The 25590-nt window shown below is 43.5% G+C and overlaps 1 protein-coding gene across 1 annotated transcript in view; it reads left to right on the forward strand.

The window, feature by feature from the left end:
- The first annotated feature begins 2518 nt into the window (after positions 1–2518).
- The window catches only part of LOC126185209 (neurogenic locus Notch protein), a 391153-nt gene continuing 368081 nt past the window's right edge, over positions 2519–25590 (forward strand). Inside the window, exon 1 of the mRNA XM_049928093.1 lies at positions 2519–2696. Within this exon, the coding sequence (XP_049784050.1) occupies positions 2621–2696 (76 nt within the window). The 5' untranslated portion in view covers positions 2519–2620. The remainder of the gene's footprint in view (positions 2697–25590) is intronic.

The following is a 25590-nucleotide window of genomic DNA, read 5'->3' on the forward strand; positions in this document are numbered from 1 at the left end:
CCGCGGACTACGCTACCTGAAGTAACATCTACAAATGCATGCAGCATATAAAAATTATTTAGCATCGAAAACAGTTTTGTGCAAAGTATTTACGGAGTTGGTTTTCAACACGTGCACACTGCACAGATGATCGGAGGCTGTCGGCATACAGACATACAGAGACATCTGTTTAACCAGTAAAGAATTAAAGCAATTCACCATTTCACCCGATTCACCATATCACCCTGACTTACCCTATGTTTTGCAAATAAGAAACATATACATCTAGGCTGAATGGTTATTATCCAACATCAAAAGTTAAAGCTCAGACACTTGTGGAAGATATCTTACAATCAAGCTAACACTTTGCGTTATACATTCATGAAACATAGGCGACAGGTATAAATTGCACGAGGCATAGGTCTATTAGTCTGTTTAATTAATTTAATGAATAAGAAATCAAAGAAAATGATTGCACAATCCTGAGTGGTTTGTGTCTGTAGAAAAATGCGGAATTTATAGATCGCCTCGATGCAAAACACCTCAGCAAAACTAAAGCCAGCAATAAAACAAACAGAGAATGTATGAGAGCTGCAAAGAGCTTTCGTTTCATCAGAAAATGTTGGATCAAACCTATTTGCTATTCGCCACATAGGTTCTCCTGAATACTTAGCTTTTTCTCGGCTATCCATAACAAGCCGTCGACTGTGACACGTCTTTAACATATGACCTGAGCAGTGCTGAATGATTAATGTTAAATCCAGCCTAGTCGTCAAAGATGGGGTGTCTAGGAAACCTGCTTTCTCGGACTGCTAGACAACATTCAAACACATCGTATTAATGAGTTTTATTATAAAAGGAAAAACTACAATACTTACCTTTGACTATTACACAGAAGTGTCGCATACAAAATAAGCAAGTTTCTTCAGCATAGATAATTGTACATAGTACAAGCGAAATGACTAGTATTGAAGCTATTCTTAAGTCCTCTTCACCTAAGGGCCGCTGATGCCGCATTGTCGTCCTGGAGAGGCGGTCAGTGTGCTATTGGCTGACTTCTTCTCACAGCCATCTCTGCTCTATCGTTTCCGACTACCGTGCCGGCGCTTGACTTTACGCCGTAACAATTAAAACATACTCTGGTGATTCATACTGGTTAAATACGCAACCTGAGGCGTTTAAACCCAGCAGTACCACTGGCAGCCGGGGGGGAGAGGGGGGGGAGGGGGGGGCGGGGTCTATTTATGCCCTGCTGTTCTATAATCCAGTTGCGTACTTCATACTTTAATAATTTGAAATTTGTTTCAGTGACTTCTTCCACCACATTCAATAACTGTATCATATTTTTCAATTAAACTTGGTCCAAAAATATAAGTTTATACGAAGTTTCACATCGAACGTCTTATTCAATAACTAACAGCAGTAAAATATATTTTTCGGTTCTGGATCCGAAAGTAATACTGATTCGGCTTCTTGCTACTAAACCGAATGTTTAATTAGATGGATGAAAATGACTACTATTACTTTCTTGTAATATTGGTCCACAGCTCCTATAAATATATTAAATTGCGTCATCTTTCGTTCAGCTGTCAGTGTTTTATTTTAAAATACTAAAATCTGAAATCAGTATGACGTCATTTAAAAAAATGACTTCTGATTCGGTAATTTACCATCGTAATTAAACCGATTATTTTCAGTTGCAGTATAGGGACATGACGTTTCATCAGCTTTACCTTTTTCACCATCACTGATTTTGTCATTCCCCAAACAAATTCGTGTCTTCTTCGCTTCCTCTGCGACCATATTCTTGGAATATCTTGTTGCATCCAGTTCTCTCTACGAACAGATGAAGGCGATATTTAACTTCATATATTACCTGCTTCTTCTGGCGACATTATTATTTATGTAAAACTTATCTCATGATATTGAAATTAGTGGTAAGGTTAGTATGACCCGAATTGATCGTTAACGAACTAATATTCGATAGAAGAAATCGAAAGCCACATGGATAAAATTTGTTTACTGTTGCTTTCGAAGCCTCTCATTTTACATATTGTATCCCAATCTCACAACATGACGCGTATAATTGAGTAGCGTCCGGATAATATGCAACAAACACAACAGAATGTCTTTTTAGCAACAGTGAGAATGTGAATGAACTTCTCCCATTGGCTAGAGTCTTGTTACCAGCGATGCATTCCACAGCGTCCACTCAAAGAAATAGGCGCGTATATATTTCATCTTCAAAACGTCCGTATCATTGGTACGCCTCAAATATTACGCGTGTATCATTTAACAAACATAATGTTACGAGATACGCTCTTTTGATAAGACACTAAACGTAAAATACTTGGATTCACACAAGAGCAAATTTTCCCACAGTTCGGCGCGCGGATGGATACCGACAGCGGCAACGTTGGAACTACTTTCTTGGAGGCTAGTACGAACAATAGCTCTCACAGTGGAGCGCGCTGCGGCGGTGAGAAGTTGTGTGTGGGGAGCGTACCCCGAGCTGTTTAGGCATCGGTAGAAACACATGTATGATGTGTGTGAAAGATTTTGTGCAGTTTTGACAGAAGTGTGTTGTGTGTTGGCTGATGAGTGATCTCTGAGGATATTCCGCAGTATCCGCGGCTTCAACATGTTGCGGAAGACGGATTATTGTTTTTATTGGACGCTTCTGTTCTTCGCTGGATTGCAGATTTCATCCGTAAATGGTAAACAACCCACTTCTTATTGATTTTTATGGATATTTTATACTTTATGACCGATAAAAAAAATTACACTACTTGAGAGGTGGTACTGTGAGACATCACTTCTTTCAATAAAACATAGGAGAATTTATTTTAGAAATGGTTCGGCAATTTTAGATAATTCTATTACTTAACCTGGACTGAGGCCATGCTGTAACAAAATCTACTATGTTATAACACTGCACGTCAAAGTTCATATGGTAAACAACATGACAGTGTTTGTATCGGTCAATATAGAAACGCATGGATTTTACTCGCTTATATTTTTATGTAGTTTCTAAAATCCATTCTCTCTTCTGTCCGTAGGAGGAATATATAATTGGCAAATTGTAGTGTAAAGTGGTAGAGAAATTGCCAAACAGGCAACAAATCCAGGGGTCTTGCCGAAATAACAATGACATTTGTAGGCTTGTTATTACTTGATACTTACCGTTGGTAGGAGTGTTATTCCTTCTTTATGATTTTCATTGTATGCTTGTGCATACAGTAGCATACTGAAATAGAAGGTATACGTAATTCAAGGAACTGTTCAAAATGTTTCTTTCAAACATATAGACTTCCATTCTTCTGAATATAAGGAGTTAGTTTTGTCGTATAGAATGTCAATCCGGTGTACAGTAGTAGATTATGGTCATTGAGCATCAACGGTGAGCGACTACGTTGACGCGGTGTGTCTGAGTGATCAACAGGTTGTCGTCTACAACTTGTTGCTTTGGGAGGAGACTGATAGTTTCGGATTGGATTTACGCATCTAGCACCTCTTCCTTCTCTGTGCACGAACGTTGTTGGTTACTGATAAACATATTAACTTGTATTTTTCTCAATTTTCGAATAAAGCACTGTACTTTCAAAATGATTCGACAAAAAATTAATAATTTTTACTGCTTCGTCTAGTTGTGTAGATGAATTATTGTTGAAATAATATCGTGGTTATAAATTTCAACAGGCTTTCTTGTAATATTAAAGTTCGTAATTCATACTAAACCAACTTACTGAGGTATAGCTAGGATGTTATATATCCTCAGGTCTGTAGCTACCTCATGTTCCTTATTTTTGTAAAAAAATAATGTATTTCGTGTTGCTATGAAATGTGTTACGTCTGAGAGCCTTGCAGCAAAGACGTTTCTTCTGTAAGCTCCGCATATCTATCGCGACACCAGCCTCAAAATGTGTGCAAGATGGCGGCAACTCAAGCGCTCTTGATCGGGCCGCAGTACGTTGTTATGGAGCCATACGCAGGAATATTATTCCGTTAATGCCTATTTACTTATTTTGGGCATTTATCCTCGTCAAGAATTTTGATGTCTCGCTGTATTTGTAGTACTGGGCGCAGATTGTAATTGCCTGATGGCTGTCAATATTCGATGGTGGAATGTTTTCCTGTAAACCGTTGTGCGCCGTTATGCCTTTTGAATATCCTGGTTCGGAATGACAGATTGAAGGACATTCACCCAAACATTTAATTTTGGGCTCTAAATGTTATGTTGTGAATTCGCCGAATGTTTTTTTTGTTTGACGCTGCAATGTCCGCGTGGATTTAAATAAGGGCCAATTATCAGAACCATCCGTTGGTTGGGCTGTTTCTCCCAGTTATGTGCCAGCCTTCATTTTAGGATGTCTCTGTTTGCTGACAATCTGAATGACGCAAAGCTAATTGCCCGAAAGAAAATTATTACATCAGATTTGCATGTTATTTGTTAGACACAAATAAGAGTGTATAGTAAATGAGATAGTGTTTAAAATATACATGCAGTTCCGCTCATAGCGCTCCTCCTGGATAGAGCAGTTGTTTTCTTGAGTTTTAGTTTGACGTTCTACACAAATTTATTTTAATGATGTTTGATGTCAGTGTCTGCTAGGGAACAGTGAGTGAGAAGTGAAGTCGCGTCACTAAATGAGCCTCTTGTTTTATTTTCATACATTTTTAAGGTGTATCGTCCTGCTAACTCAAGGACCGGCAGAGTTACGGCACAAATTAAACTGAGGCTTGGGGTTATTTACCGTTGTTGGAGCAAACATCCAAGTGATACCCTGCAGAGATTTACAGAAGAAGTGGGAAAGGGTGGGCGGGAATTTAAACCGCGTTTTCTCCTTATAAAGATTAATGTAGTAATGTTGGTATTTGAGAAGTGTTACCGAGCTATCCATTGGATTCATAAAATCATATCATTTTAAGATTAATTTGCGACAAACCCCAAAGCTTACCAATTCAGGATTATCCGATATGGAACCATTTTAATTGTTAAGGTATCAGGGAACTTGCTTAATATGGACGTTCGTCACTGTATTTACGAAGTAAATTTAGCAACTAATTTTGCCGCAGTTTATGGCTTATTTTGCATTTTCTTGAGAAACATTGGGTATCGACCATGTTTTTGAGTACAGATCAATTGTTCAACCTAAATGGTCGGTCACATTTGATTTACGTTAAATTTATTTCTTCTTGCATTGGATTGATATGTAGCTGAGTACTTGTCTTTTGATTTAAATTTGCCATCTCGAGTGTTTTCATTATGTAAGATGTCGAAGCTTCTACATTGGAAATTACCTGTGCTTGCGCTGACTTATTGGACATTATCTTCTTCGATGTGTCACATCGTGGAGTCTTCATAAGTGCATTTTGTTTCAGAAGTAGAAGTGTTCGTCTTAGAGTCACAGTCTAGACCATCAACATTAACAATCATTTTACACCTTACATGAATCAAATGTACATTAACAATTAATTTTATTTGCGATTTATTTATTGCCTCCAGAGGGGCACAGACTTCATAATACCTTTGGCTGGAAGGTTAGAGTTTACATATGTCAATTGTAGTGTCATAAGGCACTGAGCGCAAGCTCAGTTGTAAAAAGGTGGGAACGAAATCCTGCCGATGGGACAATTCTTATATTCTGCTATAGTTCTCTGGAGAAACCTAAATCGAGCTTGTCGGAGAGATGTCAGATGTCCATGTCATTAATCTCTAAAAGTATTTACAGAGGCCATTCCGTTGATTGGAAGGGCAGTCCAAAGAAATTGGGTAACGACCAAGCTGCATGTGTAATTATAGTTCAGGAATTGAGTTTGTATAGCGTAATCACTGCAGTCATGTAGTGTTAGAGAGAAACCCTTGCCACGAGAGGGAGGAAAAGTCGAGATGATGAAATCGATCGTGGCCGTAGAGAATATAAACGATAGATGTAAGTACTTTCTTGGAGGAAAAAACCCAAATGGTGAAGCAGCCCAACCTTTTAAATTGGCTTCCATGCTACGAACCACATCCGTGTTAATATTTATTGACCTACATGAAATTTTGTGTTTCATTTGGGGCATCAGGATCACAAGGAGACTTACTTCTTCATCGTAAGGCAGTGTAGTGATTAAGGCACTGGAATCGTGTATATTGGCCTTGATTCAAATCCCTGGCCTGGCACGCGGTCTTAAGTTTTCAGTTTCTTCGTCATTAGCCTAAGGTGAATGCTAGGTGGGGGTGCCCCTTCATCAAGATCGTGTACCATTCCTTTCACAGTTTTCGTTTAGCGACTATTGCTGCGTCTCACGCCATCTCCTGAGTGTGGGAGCTTTTTCGAATGTCAAGATTTTAAGGAAACACCCCTCAGGCGTCTTAGATACTGTTGAAGGAGAAAATAAGTTATGTCTGCCAACACTGAATCTCTGACTGCATCACCCAAAATGCCCCATTCTGCCACAGTTGCCGTGTTATCAACGTTTAAGACTATCCATGGACGAATGCTGTGAAATGATATTGCAGCTCAAATTTCAATAAAAAATGCTCAGATTCCATCACAAGACCATGTATTGCTTAATAACAATAATAATAATAGTAAGACTAAATGGCTGCACAGCAGCATCTCTCTGCCAATTTCTACTCTCCCAACGAAAGATATTTTCGCTTTGGTCATTGCATAACTGTTCTGGGGTGAAACTTCCTGGAGATTAAAACTGTGTGCCGGACCGAGACTCGAACTCGGGTCCTTTGCCTTTCGCGGGCAAGTGCTCTACCATCTGAGCTACCCAAGCACGACTCACGCCTCGTCCTCACAGCTTTACTTCCGCCATTACGTCGTCCCGAGTTCGAGTCTCGGCCTGACACACAGTTTTAATCTGCCAGGAAGTTTCATATCAGCGCAGACTCCGCTGCAGAGTGAAAATCTCATTCTGTTCTTGGGTTTCAGATTTGATTCATTGCCTCAGTAACATAGCTAAAAAGACACAGATTAGTGCTGTATCATAATTTTCGGAACAGTTTCACATCCAGAGTTGTTTCAATGTCAACGATGAAATACGCCGTTTTTCTCCAGCCTATTGCTCCAAAATGAAGCCAGTTATAATGTAGGGCACGATTTGTTCAAGATATTCGACCTTGGGGACTAGTTGCACTGTACTACACATTGTTAGCACATGTTTTTGAAGACCGTAGAGACATGTATGACAGTGTTAATAATATATGGGTTAGGTGCCGCTAGATCTTGAATGATGTTCATTGATATGAAATTGTGGTCGCAAGTCCACTTAAAATAGCTCGATAATGATGTAGGAGACAGGTAGCCAAATATCACATCAATGGGTAACGTGCTTAGTGATGCATTTTGAGGCTGAAATAACCTGAGGTTCACAAACCTTGAGTTGTAATTGTTGTTGTTGTTGCTGTTGTTGTCTTCAGTCCTGAGACTGGTTTCATGCAGCTCTCCATGCTACTCTATCCTGTGCAAGCTTCTTCATCTCCCAGTACCTACTGCAACCTACAACCATCTGAATCTGCTTGGTGTATTCATCTCTTGGTCTCCCTCTACGATTTTTACCCTCCACGCTGCCCTCCAATACTAAATTGGTGATCCGTTGATGTCTCAGAACATATCCTACCAACCGATCCCTTCTTCTAGTCAAGTTGTGCCACAAACTTCTCTTCTCCCCAATCCTATTCAACACCTCCTCATTAGTTATGTGATCTACCCATCTGATCTTCAGCGTTCTTCTGTAGCACCACATTTCGAAAGCTTCTATTCTATAAAATTCAGATTTTTATCATTTTTGGTGTGGCAAACTGATAGTAAACAGAGCTTTTTAGTGGTGACTTAAACGGGTATTGATAAATGACCATTTCGAACTATTAACCCGTCCCCTACCACAGTGTTTTGTATTATAGTTTCCTTCACATAGACAGGAAGTTAATAGTAAAACTATGGTTTAACATAGATGTAATTTATTTTGTCTGTGTTAATCCAAATAAACTATGAGCAACCTGTGTGTCAAACTAGGTAACTGTGTTCTAATATATACATCTTTTGACGAACAGCATGTGTGACTTGTAATTAACGTTTTGTAAACTTTGGGGTCATTAGAGACAGTGTTCATCTGGGATTGGTAAAGATTAGGATTTAACGTCCTGTTTAGGACGAGGATATTGCATATGTGCATTGACTTAAAGAAAGGAAGCATCCCAGCATTCATTATAATCGATGTAGGGAAAAGCACAGAAATCCTAAATCAGGGTGGTAGGAAGGGAATTTACATCTTGAACCTCGCTCAGTTGTACCAGTCCGAATCAAGACGACGAAATCACTTTACTTCGAAATTTTTGCTGTGAGAAAGCACTTTTACCCAACTGGGACTCGTATCTCGGTTGTCTCGGATACGAATCAAACAGTTCGTTGACACTGCAGTCACATTTGATAGGAATGGGGTGCAAATTCTGATTTAAAACAATCGTCTTGCGGACAGTTCGTAATTTACGCTACGATCAGTCGTGTCTGTACTGCTTTTTTCGTCCAGCGTGGTACTCCGCCACTAATGTCACGGATGTTGACAGCAGTTCTTTTCTTTGCTTTGCTTTGCTGCGTCGTGGAGCAGATCGCCTTCAGATTAATTTTGAGCAGTTACAAAAGTTCCACCTCAGCTACCCCTCCCCCTCCAGCACAGAACACGTTATAGTGTGATTATTACTTAATGCAAATTATCGTCGTGATTAAAAAAAAAATTGGGCCCTTCCACTAACAAAAACAGAGCGATTTTGAAGGACCCTGTCTCCAGCGCCCGAATTCATGCAGACTATTATTCTGGGTCTTTCCCAGGATTTGTATTGTGGTGGCGCCACTCTGTAATTCGTATGCAGCTTTCACGATTTAATTTTTTCACTGTTACTCATTATTCAAATTTTGTGGAGCTGGTCGCTTATAACTGAATACCGAGGTGAATGTCCCTTCCACTCTGTTTCCTGTTTTGCGCCTATGAATGCGTCTCTTTTTACAATAGAAACTAATGTTCCACCTCTATCGATCTCGCTGCCGATGGAACGACAAGTTCGGAAAGTTGGTATCTGTGTCATCCTGTAAAGAAAATAGTTGGACACTGGACGTTGGGTACAGTCCTGAGAGAGACAGTGTGTCTGTGGTCGCTTGAGAAGAGTCCTCGGTGGCGTTTCTCAGGCGTCTGGGAACGTGGTCGCAACGCCTTCGCACGTTATATGTAACGAACCTAGCGGCCAGCTTTCCACTTTCCAGTTACTGCCAGCATTTTGCAAACGCCTACTCCACAACTTTATAGAGTAACCACGCGCTACTGGTATGAGGGCCACGTGAAGAGCGAGCGTTTGCAGCTGGGATGCTTTAGAGAAACGATCTAACGTCGCCGTAAAGTAGGTAGACTATTGGTACGAGAAGATCTCAAAGAGATGAGAGGATTATGCCTAGTAACGGAAGCATTGCATAATTTTCGGGTTTGATATCGATACTTCCTAAGGTGGTTCCGTTTGCTCCACTTTGGTAGGAAAATGTTGCACAGAAATACGACAGTTCATTTAGTTTGAGTTGCGATGTTTTGGACACTAATAATAGTGAAATGAAAACTTCGAGTGTTCAGCTACTCTAGCTCATAAGTTGCACACCAAAGACAGCTAACCCTGGTAATTTGCCTATTTGGGGCGAAATCATTAAGCCGTGGCCGATTATTCATTGCGTTGACTTTTGTGCCAGTTAAAACTTTGCAGGAACAAACCGACCTATCCCACATACGATCTCATTAGCGATCTAATCAGAAGTCAGTCGGGATTAAACATCGCTTCGATACAGGAATCGATATAAGGGTACGATAAAAAAGTTTGCCTTCGAAGGCCTTATAGTCCACAATCGGTATGCCAAACAGGTGAAATCGCAGTGAGCATTGAGGCAATAATCCCACCGACGCACAAGGTTGAAGGTATCCGTTTGGCACAGTACCGTGTCCTGCCGCACGAAGTCTATAATTGCCTACTGCACATCCTCGTCCGACAGCAATCTTCGACCCGTTGAGGCCTTTTTTAGGGGACCGAGGGGAGCGTGTTTGACTCCCACTTGAGTTGGCGTAACAGCCTTATGACATTTGCAATATGGGACGTGCGTTACCAGGAAGACCCTTTTCATACATACCGATAAAACAAATATTACACTAGACTAATATGGGGATACACTACCGAACGGGCACGTAAAAGTCCTGTTTTAAAATAATTTTTTTGTCACGGGAAACAAACGAACGCCTTCCGTCGACACTGGGCATCGCATGAAAGACGTGATGAGCAGTAGTCGTTTGGGCCGACTCCAGATACACAAAGCAAAAACGAAATTGGAATTATCTGCTGAAACACCAGAGGAAATTTTCGTGACACGCTCTGTATAGCGATATCCCAGAACGGTATATACAGTTCGTCGTTTCCCAGTAAGCTAGGAGCTGTAGGCCTAACAGGGAGCATGTTGTTGTCGTGGTCTTTATTCTGAAGACTGGGTCCATGCAGCTCTCCGTGCTAGTTTATCCTGTGCAAGCCTCTAAATCTTTGCATAACTCTTACAACGTACATCCGTGTCATCCTGCTTACCGTATTCGGGCCCTGTTCTGACTCTACACTTTTTACTACTCCACACTTACTTCCATTACCAAATTGACAATGCGTCGTACAAACCGATCCCTTCTTTTATTCGAGTTGTAGCGTAACTTTCGTTTTCCTCAGTTCGTTTCAGTACCACCTCATTTGTTATTCGCTATACCTACCCAATCTTCAGCATATTTATGTAGCACAACATTTCAAAATCTTCTGTTCTTGTCTGATGCTTATTGCCCATGTTTCATTTTCATACAAGCTACACTCGAGACGAATACCTCCAGGAAAACCTAAAAACACAATAATCGTAATGTGAGTTATCTGTAGTTACAACTCGAACCACGTAATGCTATTTCAGACGAAGAGGTAAGTATTCTGTTCGGGTTACCAGAAGTATTTATCGTGCTGTGTTTTCGCCCGCAGTGTGATGTGGTGTTCTGGGCGGTAAATTGCTGCAGTGTTGATCGATATGACTGGAATTTCACTACAGCTGGAAACGTAACTAAGTCTGCAGGAAAGGAACGAAAATCTGTTTGCAAATTGTGTAATATGTTCACGCCGTATTGTGTCATATTATCACGGTCGCAACTCGGACATTTTCATATCTAAAAGCGACGTGCCAGATGATTGGAGTTTAATGATGAGCGCGGTTTCTATTTCGTTATGTTGCGACGCGATGCGAGTAACACGCGGACGCACGTGCTGGGAGCTCGACCTCGAAGAGCCCGTGATGTTAGTGAGATGGAAAAACAGGAAATTAAAAAACGGGCATATGCCGATACAGTCGTGGGATCTGCCACAAGTGCGGCTTGTACGCTTCGCTGCGAGCTTTCACGGCTGGCGTCACCCGGAGTGAAGTGTTTGCGTGCTGGAGTCCTTACAGTAGTCGCTCGTCCACAAATCACGGAGTGGGCACGCCTCTCTGCAAGTTTCACCGTCTGCTGCGTGCTAACGTGCCCTCTGCTGTACACTATATAGGTGTAGATTCACCGAACTGCTATATCCTTTGTGTACTCTTTGTAACCGCTCGCTACCACTCGTCATTAATTTACTCTGTTTTGTTTTAAGTTTTTATTGGTGTTTGGTCATCACTGTACAGCTAGCCCTATGTACCTGCATAATTTATTCCTGAAACCTGAATGTGGATGACTGGTCGGGATTTTGAAACCTTGTCCTTCGAATCCTATGCTGTAAGCAATGTGCAACCTAGTTATGTATTCATTTCTCGTTCTTTACGTCTCCTAGTTTCTAACACCCTGCAGATGTTGCAGATTATTTGGACCGGTCATCTTACCTTCCGCCACCCTAATGAGCTGGTTAATGTTCCGTGTATTAGCCCCCCCCCCCCCCCCCGCCCCTGTATTTCTGAAGCGTTAGCATGCTTGGCCTATCAATTACTCGTTCGTTGTGCGCCATTACCAGTGATTATGATCTTCTGGAGACCAAGTGTACTTGTCCTTAGCACATCATATAGGTATGCTGTTTTCTGGCTTCAGAATTGCTTATTAAGTCCCAATATGTTTGAACAACTTTTGCTGGCTTTTTTCCACAAGTTTCAGTGCTTCACCTGTATGGGTACATTTCAAATGCTTCGCGTTTCTTTGAGGAGGGAGCGTTCAGAGTCCACATCCGAGAATCGTGCAACAAATTTGACCCCTGATCAGCTTTTGTACGAGTCGGTGCTACCTTCACACAAGTTTTTCTGCTTCTTAGCAGCATTTATCTTCCATTCTATATTGGATGTTATCTTTGGTTTTTGTCATACTGTTTTCCGTGATGATATCAAAGATACATGGAACGGCTGTGCAGAAGACCTTGCACAGTATTGTGTCTCGTCAATATTTGTAGTGATAGCGAGCTAAGTTTAGTTTCTATCCACTGTCTTGGTATTAGTACTGGGTGAAAATGTGTATAATTTAAAACATAGTGCTGTCAAAATGTACAAGATCCGAGACAGTGATTACAGAACAAACTGCAGGTTGTGACGAATACCCACTGTGACTCGAAAGGCATCGCACAAAAGCCTTAAGAAACGTGTCAAAGAATTTACTTTTTTTAGTTATTGAAAGAAAATGTATTTTTCCCAACCTGTTAATTTTTTGCGGTTGTACAGGGTGTCCCAGGAGAAATGGTCAGTATTCAGGGATATGACGAACGATCATTTGAAGCAAAAAAGTCTCGTAACATGGGCTCTAAAATGCAGACCTTAAGATCTGTGAGTACTTGTTCAGTGGAAGAGATGTGTTTCACAGCAGTGAAGATGAACAATTGCTCTTAGCTCGTAAGATGCCTGTACGCTCTTTAGAGCCCATATTTTCAGGAATTTTTGTCTCGGTTTGGTCCATACTACCATTTATGAAAATATGGAAAGCAAAGAGCTTGCAGTAAAACAACTTGTTTCACTCTCGACTCGTAAGGTGCTTAGTGATCGTTCCTGCCGTATCTCCTCGTGGGACACCCCTTATTTATCAAGACGCGTCAGTTGATCAACACATTCTACACAGCGATTATTTAGCGGCGAAGTCGCTTTTCCAAGTTTGTCTCCGCTTAGTGCTGTGAATTTAAGTTTGTCATTAATTCGGTGACTCCGCGTTGTAACCGTTTTAAGTCATTTCGAGTAGTAACCCTCGATGACATCTAAGAGACTCAACGCAGACGCCCCGAAATCTGCATACTTGACAGTTAACAGGACTAGATCTCTTACTGTTACTGATGTGTTTTATTAGTCTTCATTTCCAACGGCGGACTTGCAGTCGTGCAATTAAACGTCGTAGTACACTCTTATTCCCTTACCTTAAGGTGTCTTTATTGGCCTAGTCGACTAATTTTATTGGCCTAGTCGACTAATTTGGCGCATCACGGAGTTATTCACATCGCAATAGAGAAACCGTTGAGCTCTACTGCTTGTGAAGATAAGTACTTAACCGGTCGTACAAGTTGCAGCTCAGTAATTCTCTTAGTCATTGTTGGAGCTTCGGCCATCCGGACACGGTACCTGACCTATTTAAATTTCCAACTTAATCGCGTGCTGTAAACAGCGTCGCTACTCGCAAATTATTGATTCCCGTAGGAGTTCTCGCGATAATAGTGCATCCGCACTGAAACAAACGTTAAGGAATCGTCGCTTGGTTACGAGAACATTAATAAAACCGACAAACTCCACGGACGGATTCCTGGTTGGAAATCGTGGGAAAAAAGGTCCTACGAACGTGTGTGTCCGGAAGTGGACGGTGTGCGCGCAACGACAACGAATCGTCACAGAAGACAGTACAGCATCCGTATCCCAACAGACGTTCAAGTGAGCTCCATAGCCGCGCCTTGCCACGGTTTGCGCGGCTCCCGCCATCCGAGGTTCGGGTCTTCTCTCGGGCATGGCTGTTGTGTTGTCCTTAGCGTAAGTTAGTTTAAATTAAATTAAGTAGTATCTAAGCATAGGGACCGATGACCTCTGCAGTCTGGTCCCATAGGAATTTACCACAAATTTCCAAGTTGAGGCCACATTGAACGACTTAAGCGTCGATGATAATGATGAAATGATAATGAGAACAACACAACACCCAGTCCCTGAGCGGAGAAAATATCCGAGCTGGCCGGGACTCGAAGCCGGGTGTGTTACGTGGTATTCAGGCACGCTGACAATTCAGCGAATGAAGCGGACTGCTTTGCACGAGATACAGCCGATTCTCTTTTCCATTCTTTCGCTGTCTGAATTCTTGTTCCACCTGTAATTATCTCGTCGTCGATGCGACATTATAAACATTAATCTTTTTTGCTTTTTCCCCAACTACAGAACTTTTAAGTGTTCGAGAATGGGTTATAACTAAGTGGATACTAGAATCTGTCAGTTTTGCTGGGCAGTTCGGTGGCCGAGTGTGATTATCTCGGACTACTCGGACTAATGACGCTGTATCGACAGGATGTTTAGCCTTAATTGTTTCCTCCGGCTACGACTGTGTCCAGAATATTGAGGCTGAGTGATTAGATGTGAGAGGTGAGACGGCTACGGTGTTATGGCTGGTGCGAAGGCGACAGAGCCGACACCGTCGCGCTTCCCTGCACCCGATGTCAACGCTCCGCGGCTTGCCCGCAGCAGCGTAACGGGAGGACAACTCCGGGCTGTATCAACTGCTCACCTCTGCCTGCTCCGTGCTCCAGCTGTTGCGCCTGTCTATGGACAGTCCTATCATTTACTTGCTGTGTGTTGCTGAGGTACTATAACACTGGTGTGAAAAAACTGAAGAGAGACAAAAGGAGAGTTTATGGCAGCGGCCCGTCGTGTAATACGGTCCGGAGGATAGTTAAAATCCCCATCCGGCAATCAGCGTTAAGGTTTTTCGTGGTTTTCCGAAATAGACTGAGGCAAATGCCGGGTTGTTTCCTACCGTGAGATTGCGGTCGATTGCCTCTCTTATTGCCCCCAATCAGAGCTTGCACTTCGTTGTCGACACGAGGTTAAATCCTAAGCTTTCTTCCTTGTGACTCTCGGCGGTATTTCCGTACCGAGGCAGCACTCTGTCCGGAGACAGTGTGTGTAGCGTCAACGACGCTGGAGCCTGCCCGCTTCAACCATCTTGTCTCCTTCGAGCACCAGAAGGACTTTCTTGATGTGCTGTTCCGATAATTCGACCGGAAACTTTCTTACACCGCGACACCGAACGAAAATGTGCATTTACTAACCTGACCCACTCGGGATAATTACATTTTCTTGGCAGTTTTCCAGTGATCGCTTAGGTTCTTCTGGGAATGTGGCATCATTCGCACAACAGCGAAACGAATCTTTACATTACGCAATAAATTTTAGATGTTTCACAGTAATGACACGAGACGAAACGTGGACATTGATCGACAAGTGTAGAAAGGCATCAAAACATCGTCGGGCTCGACCACACGTTCGAAGGAGAAAATAAATAGTAGTAGGTAACGTTCTTCTTACGCCCTTGAAAACTCATCCGCACACTGGCGAACCACTCAGTACTGAGAGTTGCACCACCTATCCAAAGCGAATAGAAAGAAGTTCGGGCGGCCAAGTAAGGTCGACAGTAAACTTGCTTTGTCATTCGGCACAGGATGGGCCCCTTGGTGGCAGGAATAGTTTACGCATTACATAACATGTAGAGTAGGATTCTTCCATACAGTCACACTGATAGATCGCTCTTCATCTGTGTGCAAGGTTTTTTTTTTTTTGAAAGAATATTAACCGGTTATTGTTGGATAAAACATTCTCAAAGGACGCAGTTTTCCTCAAAGTCTTGGAAACATTTCTGGGTTGTTAAACACCGAAATTCAACTGCTCTTATATCGTCTTTAGAGGGGAAAGGTAGGAATGAATATGAATTAAGGAAATTTGGCTATCGCAATTAATGAAGGTTCGTTTTGATTGAGTTACTGTAGGAAGTTTCGCTATCACATACGGCACTAATGTTATTGGCAGTCTGCCTTCGGGGAATTGTGGTGCTTTCATTTTGCGATACCGTGAACGATGAGCAAGCTTCGACGACTGTGGGAGCAACTGGTGTCGGGCCCAGCTGCGGTTTTTAGCCACGAGTATTTCCGCCTCATTCGTAGTCAACTGCAGTACCCTACGCACGCGCTACCTGTCGCAGACGCAGTCTCTGCGGTACCTCTCGCATTCCCTCTCAGGTGCCTACATTTCGGAGATTCTTTCATTGCCAGACCCTCGAAGAAAGTCGAATCAGCATGTGTCACTGTAAACGATTTGCTCGTAGATCTTGAATGGAAGAGATGACCCCACTATTTCCTGCAGAGAGGTACATTTTTTGTGATGCAGTGTCTGTTTTTGTTCCCACCTGCTAATCATTTTCGCGGCCGGACGGTGACTAACAGTGTTTTACCCGCAGGTAAGATGATGATGACCAGCTAATTAATTAATATTCATAAAAAATAGAGAATGTCCTGTAAATTTAGCTCCTACCATTAACAACAAGGCCCGGTCGAAGGTGGTTTGCCATTTACGTGGTTAACTGGTTACGCGTTCCAGAGGGAGGAAGGAGAGGGGTGGGGGCTGGAACTGCAATGCCAATGAATAGTCATTTTAATCGCTATAGTAATCGTGTGACCTGCATCGGGTGTAATCCCAGTTATTTCGTCTGTTTTACCTGTGACGTATGCAACTGAACCACCTAGCCTCGCAATTAAGGAATTCTACATGCTCCAACAGTCCGCAGTTCGTGGTCGTGCGATAGCGTTCTCGCTTCCCACGCCCGGGTTCCCGGGTTCGATTCCCGGCGGGGTCAGGGATTTTCTCTGCCTCGTCATGACTGGGTGTTGTGTGATGTCCTTAGGTTAGTTAGGTTTAAGTAGTTCTAAGTTCTAGGGGACTGATGACCATAGATGTTAAGTCCCATAGTGCTCAGAGCCATTTGAACCATGCCCCAACACTTGTTGAATAGGCCACTTACGGCTTACTGCTTGTGAAATAAACCGTATTTCTGTCAGGTTGATCTAAGCTACCTTTTAGCTTTTCTTTGTTGTCACCGCGTTACTATTTAATATAACTGTCACATTTCGTAAGCAGTATAAAGCATCGCCATTTTTGTGGGGCTTACTATGCGGTGAAAGGCTCTTTTCAATGCAGAAAAGAATAGTATGCGACGTTGGTTCGCAGGTTTTTTTCCCGTAGATTTCAGAGTCCTGTGAATTGTCCTTATGGAATGATGCAGAGGTTCACCAACTTGTCAGAGGTCACTTCCCTCTCGTGTGAACCTTACAACAAAGATGATGCCTTACCTGCGTTTAGAAAAACGGGATAACGAATCGGTCTGTGGCAGGAACCACCTGCTCATTAGTCTCAAATGGTTTGGAGAAACCAGTAAACCTAAATCAGGGCGGTTGGACAATCCTTTGTTACTAGTCCGGTGTTTCACAACTCCTACTTTTCGCACAATATAATTTAGCTGAGTATTCAGATTGATACAAAGCAGAGTGGTAAAATTCGCTTATAATAAAGCGTGCAAATGTGTGTCCATAATATTTCATTCAGTCGAATGCTTGATCTGTCGCCGAGGGAATTTTGTAAAAGATACTGTTCCCGGAACAGTCTGTTGGGAACGTCAGGCTACTTGTGCTTTGTGTGTAGTACAACTGTTCGCTGCCGTTATTGTAATCCTTCAGACCAAACGATAAAAAATCTCGTGAATTATCGTTTTGTGATAATGTCGCCTATGACCACTGGATTTATTCTGTCACATATTTCCTCATCTGAATGTTATCTGCTACCATCATGAAACCGAGAAAATACGAGTGATACGAAGGACACGGATGGAATTTTATTGGGCCGTACTACAGTTAGAACGAGAGAGATGGAGAAATAACGGAGGAGTCGTGTTCCAATCTCCCCGCCCAGCCGCAGTGGTTTAAACAGCATGTAGTTCATTTCAGACACTTACGACTAGGTATGGGATGATTCGAAAAGACAACGGCGATTCTTTCTGTCATCGAGCTTGTTCAAGTAAGCTATAGCTGCACCTTTCGTGACGCAGTGTCAGACGGACCGTAACTCCAGAAATAAAAATGTTAAAAAGTTTCAGAATTGCTTAGGCTTTCGTGGCCACTTGTTGACAGATTGTCTGTTGGCTTCTGTCTCGAATTCTTCGGCCGACGTTCGTTTGATGATTGTTTCGCCAGCAGGAGTGGCCGGCGTTCTGAAAGTTTCACCGTACGTTGCTGGTGGTGGACTGATTAACGTTTTGCGGGATTGTAGCGATGAAGGAATTAGGAAATCTGCATATGTTTTTCCTCTTTGCTACGAAATTGAAGATAACTGTACACTCTGGAGTTGTGTGCGCTCATGTATGTATGGTATATGCGTTACGTTACCGGTTTATTTTCTAGGTAATTTCATCGCTCTCAAATCTTGTCCGCCTATTTTGTTAATCGGTTTCCACGAGGACTGCGAAGCAATACGAAATCACTATTAATGCATAAGTTAGTAGCTCTTTTGTGTTGCTGCATGTTGGTTTTGCGGTTGCTATGGGCTTATGTATCGATTGTGATTTTTTATTTGTAGCTCACTATTGCTATTAGGGCTTAAACATTGTCGTTTTGTGTTTAGAGATAGTGAGTGGAGCTGTGGGAGCTAGAAAATGGAGTACCGACATATTCTTCTGGTTCAGTTCATTAGAGTGGAGACAGCCAGAAGCATATGTTTGCAATGCCATTGAACCGAGCACGGTTCTCTCGTTTTAAGGAGTATCGTTTTGACGTAGGTGACTCTCCACGTTCAGGAAGACATTCGAGGTTTGATGAACGTTAAATGCATCAGCCCAGAATGATCCACGTAATTGTACTCGAGCACTGGAAAATGTGCTGAACCGTGCTCATTCCACCATCGTGCGACATTTGTACGCAACGAAGAAGATTCAAAGATCGGGTGCTCTAAACCAAAATCACAAAAAAATCAGACATCGACCGCTCCTATGCTGTATCGTTACTGGTGACGATAAATGGTGCCTTTACGCTAACATACGGAAGAAAGGAACTGTCGAGCGCAAACGAAAGGGCAAAACCCCGTACAAAACTGCGCGTATCCACAAAAGATAACGTTATGCGTGTGGTGGAACAGCGACGGTGTGGCGTGCTACGAACTGCTTCCCCGAGGTCTAAGCTTCACTGCTGACATTTATTGCCAAGTGAGACATCTCGTAGGCGCAACCGAAGAACAACGGCCAGGAAGATTGCGCGATGCGATGCTTCTCCACGATAACGGCCGCCCGCATTCTGCTAGACCGACAAAAGAGTCGGCTCGGAATGTCATTCCGCACGCACCTCGTTCACCCGATCTCGCGCCCTCAGATTTTCACCTCGTCCGCTCTCTATCGAGCGACCTTCGAAGAACTTCCTTTCCGGATGGAAATGCCCTCCGAACGCGGGTCGACGAGTTTTTCGCCTCAGAGCCACGCGATTTCTACAGCCTCGGAGTCGGTTAGCAGACTCGTAAATAGCGAAGGAGAATATATTATTGATGACTATAAAGTTCCTGTTATATAAGCGTTGTGTTTATGAAACTTACGCACCGCCCAAAATATTTGAGTACCCCACCCGTGTGGAGCTGTGAGCTGCTAGAGTGGCCGGAGCCAGCTGCGGCAGCGGCAGCGGCGCCGGCGACTGGAACGGCGGTCGGCGGTCGGCGCTCGGCGCTCGGCGTGCCCCTGCGGCCGGCTGGCAACAGCGCAGCCTGCTGGCTCGCGGACACCTCCGCGCTGCTCCTGCCCTGCCGGGTTTCCGGTGCGGCCGCAGCCACTTGCAGTGTATTCCCACCCATCAGCTGTTGCCCTCCTCACCGGCCACTCGCCGTCGCTACTCTTTTTCTGACACCAGTCGCTTCCTAGTCGACGAGCCCACGAGCAATTCGTATCGTGACCGTGTTAAATATCTACACTGCAGTTTCAATGGCAGTACCTCTTTCGTACAGGGTTAAAAGTGTGGTGTCACCGCCAGACACCACACTTGCTAGGTGGTAGCTTTTAAATCGGCCGCGGTTCGCTAGTATACGACGGACCCGCGTGTCGCCACTGTCAGTAATTGCAGACCGAGCGCCACCACACGGCAGGTCTGGTGAGACTGACTAGCACTCGCCCCAGTTGTACAGCCGACGTTGCTAGCCATGGTTCACTGAGAATTACGCTCTCATTTGCCGAGACGATAGTTAACATAGCCTTCAGCTTCAGTTGCTACGACCTAGCAAGGCGCCGTATTCAATTGCTATAATACTTCTGTATCATCACGAGCAATGTTCTACAAATGTGGATTAAAGTTAAGTATTCCAGAAGCTACGTACTTTTCTTTATAGCATTCATTACGTATCCTATTTCAGACCTCACGCCAGACTGCTCGAGTTTGACGCGTGCATGTCGGCCTTCTCTAGCTATACGACAAAAAGAATGTACTCGACATTTCTGAGAGGTGGCGGTGCGGACCAGAACAAGGCAAAATGTCCAGTAAACGTAGTCTCTCAAAATCCGTGCCTTGAGCTATGAGCACTCGTTCATCTTCGCTACTGCGAAACGCATCTCGTCCACTGCACGCTCTTTGCTGTTACGAGCGACCTACAGAATGCAGCAAACATATAGGGTCGCATTTGTCTGTTATTGTCGAAGGATACAAGACGTAGTAGCCGGCCGATGTGGCCGAGCGGTTGTGGGCGCTTCTGTCTGGAACCGCGCGACCGCTACGGTCGCAGGTTCGAATCCTGCCTCCGGCATGGATGTGTGTCATATCCTTGGGTTAGTTAGGTTTAACTAGTTCTAAGTTCTTGGGGACTTATGACCTTAGATGTTAAGTCCCATAGTGCTCAGAGCCATTTGTGAACCATGGCTGGCTGACCGTGTGAATAAAAAGGAGACGCCAGCCACTCTGCAACACATTAAAACCTCACTAGGGTATAGAGGACTCAGAGGGACGAAGGACATGCGCTAAAACTTAGATCAAATGATAAAACCCAGTCTCACGAATAAAACGTAAAAGTAAAGCTGCTGTTGACGAATTGTCGTCCAACACCTAAGGTATGGTGTTGGGAAAGCTAAAAAGTCCGCCGCAGAGCGTCGCGAAGGAGGTAACCCTGTGTCAGCCGCGTATGGCCAATGCGAAAAATGGGACACGAATAAGCGACTATGTTATTCTCTAAGACGTAGCGGAAACTGCTTTCTTTTGTGTTACGTGGACGATAAGGGCAGAAGTACAGCCCAATAACAGGTGTTTGAAGTAGTACGATATTTCTGAACCTGGCAAAGGCAGTCGTTGATATAAATGAAATCTTGGTTTTGCTGTGTTGGTATATGTTGCATAACAACGTTAAGTTCAGTAACGTCTCCATCTTAGGAATACTTTTGCATATAAAGCCTTAAAATGTATTTGTGCTTGTGTGTGGCAATTAAACTCCGATACTTTTTCTTTTTTTTAATTACGTGTACATTCACAGCACGGGAGGTTTATTAGGGGTCTTGTACTACATTTGCAACAGTTAAGAAATTGGTAACAATTCAAACGTGCCATACTTCTCTCGAAGATGATCAACATGAAAAACATCAACATGAAAGACATCCTCAGAAAGCAGCGCTCAATATGGTATTGGAAAATTAAAGATAAGTCAGTACATTTTACATCAAATTTGTGTGCATAATTGGCGCAACGTTTCCTTAATGGTGACTACACACAAAACGAAATCGTATTGCTCAACGATGTTCCAGTTTTAAAAAACTATCAAAATTTGTTTGCCTCAAACGAAATAATAATTAAACATTGAGAAAGAGCCGGTAACCCGCCAAAAAAGAAAGAATGCAATGGGCAAATTATTAGGGTTAACCAAACGATAACGAGACAGACGGAATAACAATCGTAAACTTTGTATTATTTCAAAAGTAATAGGCATAACGATTAATACATTTATCCCACTATGAGATAAGACTGTCGATGCGCCGGCCGAGCGGTTCTAGGCGCTTCAGTCCGGAACCGCGCGACTGCTACGGTCGTAGGTTCGAATCCTTCGTCGGGCACGGATGTGCGTGATGTCCTTAGGTTAGTTAGGTTTAAGAAGTTCTAGGGGACTGATGACCTCAGAAGTTAAGTCCCATAGTGCTCAGAGCCATTTGAACCGAGAGGTAGTAAGCATCTGTCAGTGTTCGTACTGTAAACCGTATTCGCGGTGAATTTATTTATTTATTATTTTTAATGTGGCCTTCGGACATTATCCACTCGGACCGCCTCCAGTACGTGATGTGACACCGTTTAAAAGGTGCATCCAGTCACACATCTGTAGCCAAAGACTCGCGTGTAATATCTGCATAACAGTTAAGTCACGATGCGTTCAGCTGCTGAAAAGTACAAAGATGGAAAGAAATAGCAACACCGAGAAGGAATTGTGTGACACGAAGGTCGGTAGGAGTGTTCCTACATATGGAAGATTATGTCCGTTCAATTTTCGCGCCACTCGCGTAAGAGTAGAGCTAGCAGCGTCACTATTAGGATGCATAAGATTTGTTCGAAATGCAAGCTGTAACGGCGGTGAGCGTTACTTACCTTTGAGACTGGACGAGGCGAGTCAAGAATGCCTCGAAGGTGACAACAACCCTTTGTGAGTTTGGACGAGGTCGTGTAATAGGACTACGAAAAGCTGGATGTTCCTTCTGTGATATTGCAGAAACACTTAGAAGGAATGGAGCCATTTTAAGTGATTACTGGCAGCGCTGGTCCCTAGAATGTACGGTCGCAAGAAGACAGCCACGTGGCACTACCGAGAGGGAAGACCGTCGTGTTCGGCTTACGGCTGTGGCGCATCTTATTGCATCTGCTGCAGTTGGCACCACAGTGACACGGTTACTTCGAGGACAGCCGCGAGCCAGACGCTCTATACCGTGCATTCAACTGACCCCAAACCACCGCCATTTGCGACTTCAGTGGAGTCGAGCGAGTTGATTGGAGGGCAGGGTGGAGATCTGTTATCTCTTCTGATGAAAGCTTTTTTTGCCTCAGTGTCAGTGATGGCCGTGTGTAGCTTGGGAGACTACCTATTGAGGGCCTGCCAACAACCAGTTTGTGCGCTTCACACACTGGACCTACAGCTGGGTTTAAGGTGTCGTATGTGATTTCGTATGACAACAGGAGCACATTCGTTTTATCCCATGCATCCTGACTCCAAATTTACGTTACGTTTCTTTAGGATATTAGGACACTAGTAGGACATACAATCCTCTTCGTAGGTAATTACCAAACACTGTTACTCCTTTTATCATCATCATCATCATCATATAACGATTAGTTATATCTTTTAGCTGTTAGGCTATGATTATTATTGCCCGCATCTCGTGGTCGTGCGGTAGCGTTCTCGCTTCCCACGCCCGGGTTCGATTCCCGGCGGGGTCAGGGATTTTCTCTGCTTCGTGATGGCTGGGTGTGGTGTGCTGTCCTTAGGTTAGTTAGGTTTAAGTAGTTCTAAGTTCTAGGGGACTGATGACCTCAGATGTTAAGTCCCATAGTGCTCAGAGCCATTTGAACCATTTTTATGATTATTATTATTATTGGCTACATTGGTGGATACCAGGAAAAATCTCGTCTGTTATCGTTAAGGACACGGCGTAATAGGAATATTACGCCTTTCACGAGCAGCAGTGCAATTTAGACCAAAACCGCGCTTTCTAAAAGTTGTGAATCACACACAGGACATCGTGGTTGAGAACATCATATGTTATGCAACCCCTTTTTCGAACAATTTATCGTCATTCCCTTTCTCCAAATGCAATCTGCGTGTTCTGAAACTCCTCACACCGTTGACTTGTGAGGGAATTTACTGCTACGTGAAGTTAGATTTAAAAATCTCAAAGTTGATCTCCATTCCTCCGTATGTGAAAACGCCACAGCCTTGACTCTCATTGACTGCATTAGAATTGTCTCGAGCGATGAGTCCCGCATCGGACTGAGCCCAAATGACCTCTGTGGAGCCGCCGCAGACAGCGCTGAGTTACCAACCTGGCTGTTGGCCGATAACCGGCAATGATGTTCTGCCGTTTCGTCGCCCTGCGTTTCAAGTCATCCTGGGCTCACACGGCACGGGTTTCAACTGCGTGTCATCGTGCTTGCTAACTCCTACCTTCGCCAGCTAGGCTGCTGGATCTCCGTTTGGAGCATTATGGGCAGTGCTCTCAAATCGTATGGGGATTTTTCCTATCTGACGTGCCAATTGGACAGAATTTGACACGTATAACTCTGGAGGACATCCGACAACTCTATCAATCAATGTCAAGCCGAATAACTGCTTCGCAAGGGCCGTAAGTGGACCAGCTTTCATTGACTTGGTGAATGCGTGGAAGCTCTTTCTCTCGCAGCTCGTGGTCTAGTGGCTAGCGTTGCTGCCTCTGGATCATGACGTCCCGGTCGTGTCGGGGATTCTCTCTCTCCGGGGACTTGCTGTTTGTTGTCCTCATCATTTGTGGAAGTGACTGGGTTGGACTGTGAAAAAAGTAGTCTGTGTAAAAATTGGGACTTTGTACTGGCGCTGATGACCACGCAGTTGCTCGCCCCACAAATCAAATCATCCCGAATAAATCGTCCAATTTTTCTGAAATGGTAATATTTGTTTGTCTGGACATGTACATCGCGTCTACCGATTTCCGTCTCATTCAGATAATTCCTTCGTGGTGCGTCGGTTTATTTCTTCTTTTTCCCTTAGAGTGAAAATCGCCGCTATTACTGAATGTAGTACGTACGTTTAAAATCTCCACATATATATGTTTCGAAGTTACTTCTGTGCTATGGAAGGTCGTTCGATGGGCGTGATGGTCTAGCAGGTAGCGCTTTAGACTCGGGCCTTGGAGTTCCCGGGTTTAGTCCCGGATAGTAGCACCGAGTTCTGCTCCTTCCTGTCCCTCCTGGATGGTCCCAGGTCCACTCACTCTATCAAATGAGTAACGCAGATGTATCCAGGAGTAAAAGGCAGCGTCACCCTCCCCCTTCTGGTGCCGTGGCAGTAGCCCTGTCAAGGGGCTTGCACCTTTGTGACGAGTCATGTATTTTAAACTGATTATTGCGATTTATGAACATTTCTGGCAAGTATGACCAATTATTGTTATGTTCAACGTTTTAGACTGTCGTTGGTTAATACGTTTAATAAACAGTGTATACCAGAGCGTTATTGGGCAGATCAGAATTAGAAAGTAAGATTACATCTAGACCCAGAATCTAACTCAGAATCTCGAGTATTTTAACACAAAAGTCTGTCCACTGCACTGACTGGGCACCGGAGTGACTGTGCTCAAACATGCCTTAGTAAATATTGTAAAATGGTCTTTTTTTCAGTCCTGAGAGCCATCCTTGCTCATTAGAACTCCCAGCCACGACATTAGATCCCCTGTAGTTGTTAGAAAGTTGTGTAAAGCAAGCAATTTGAAACGTAGGAACTAGTACACATGTCTGGAACTTATCCGTAACGATAAATGCATTATTTTAATCGCGTAATACTTTCTGAAGTAAGGGTGTAACCTCGAGATTCTGTAGTAATG

This window comes from Schistocerca cancellata, chromosome 4 (genome assembly GCF_023864275.1).
Source record: "Schistocerca cancellata isolate TAMUIC-IGC-003103 chromosome 4, iqSchCanc2.1, whole genome shotgun sequence".
In the NCBI taxonomy this organism is placed as follows: Eukaryota; Metazoa; Arthropoda; class Insecta; order Orthoptera; family Acrididae; genus Schistocerca; species Schistocerca cancellata.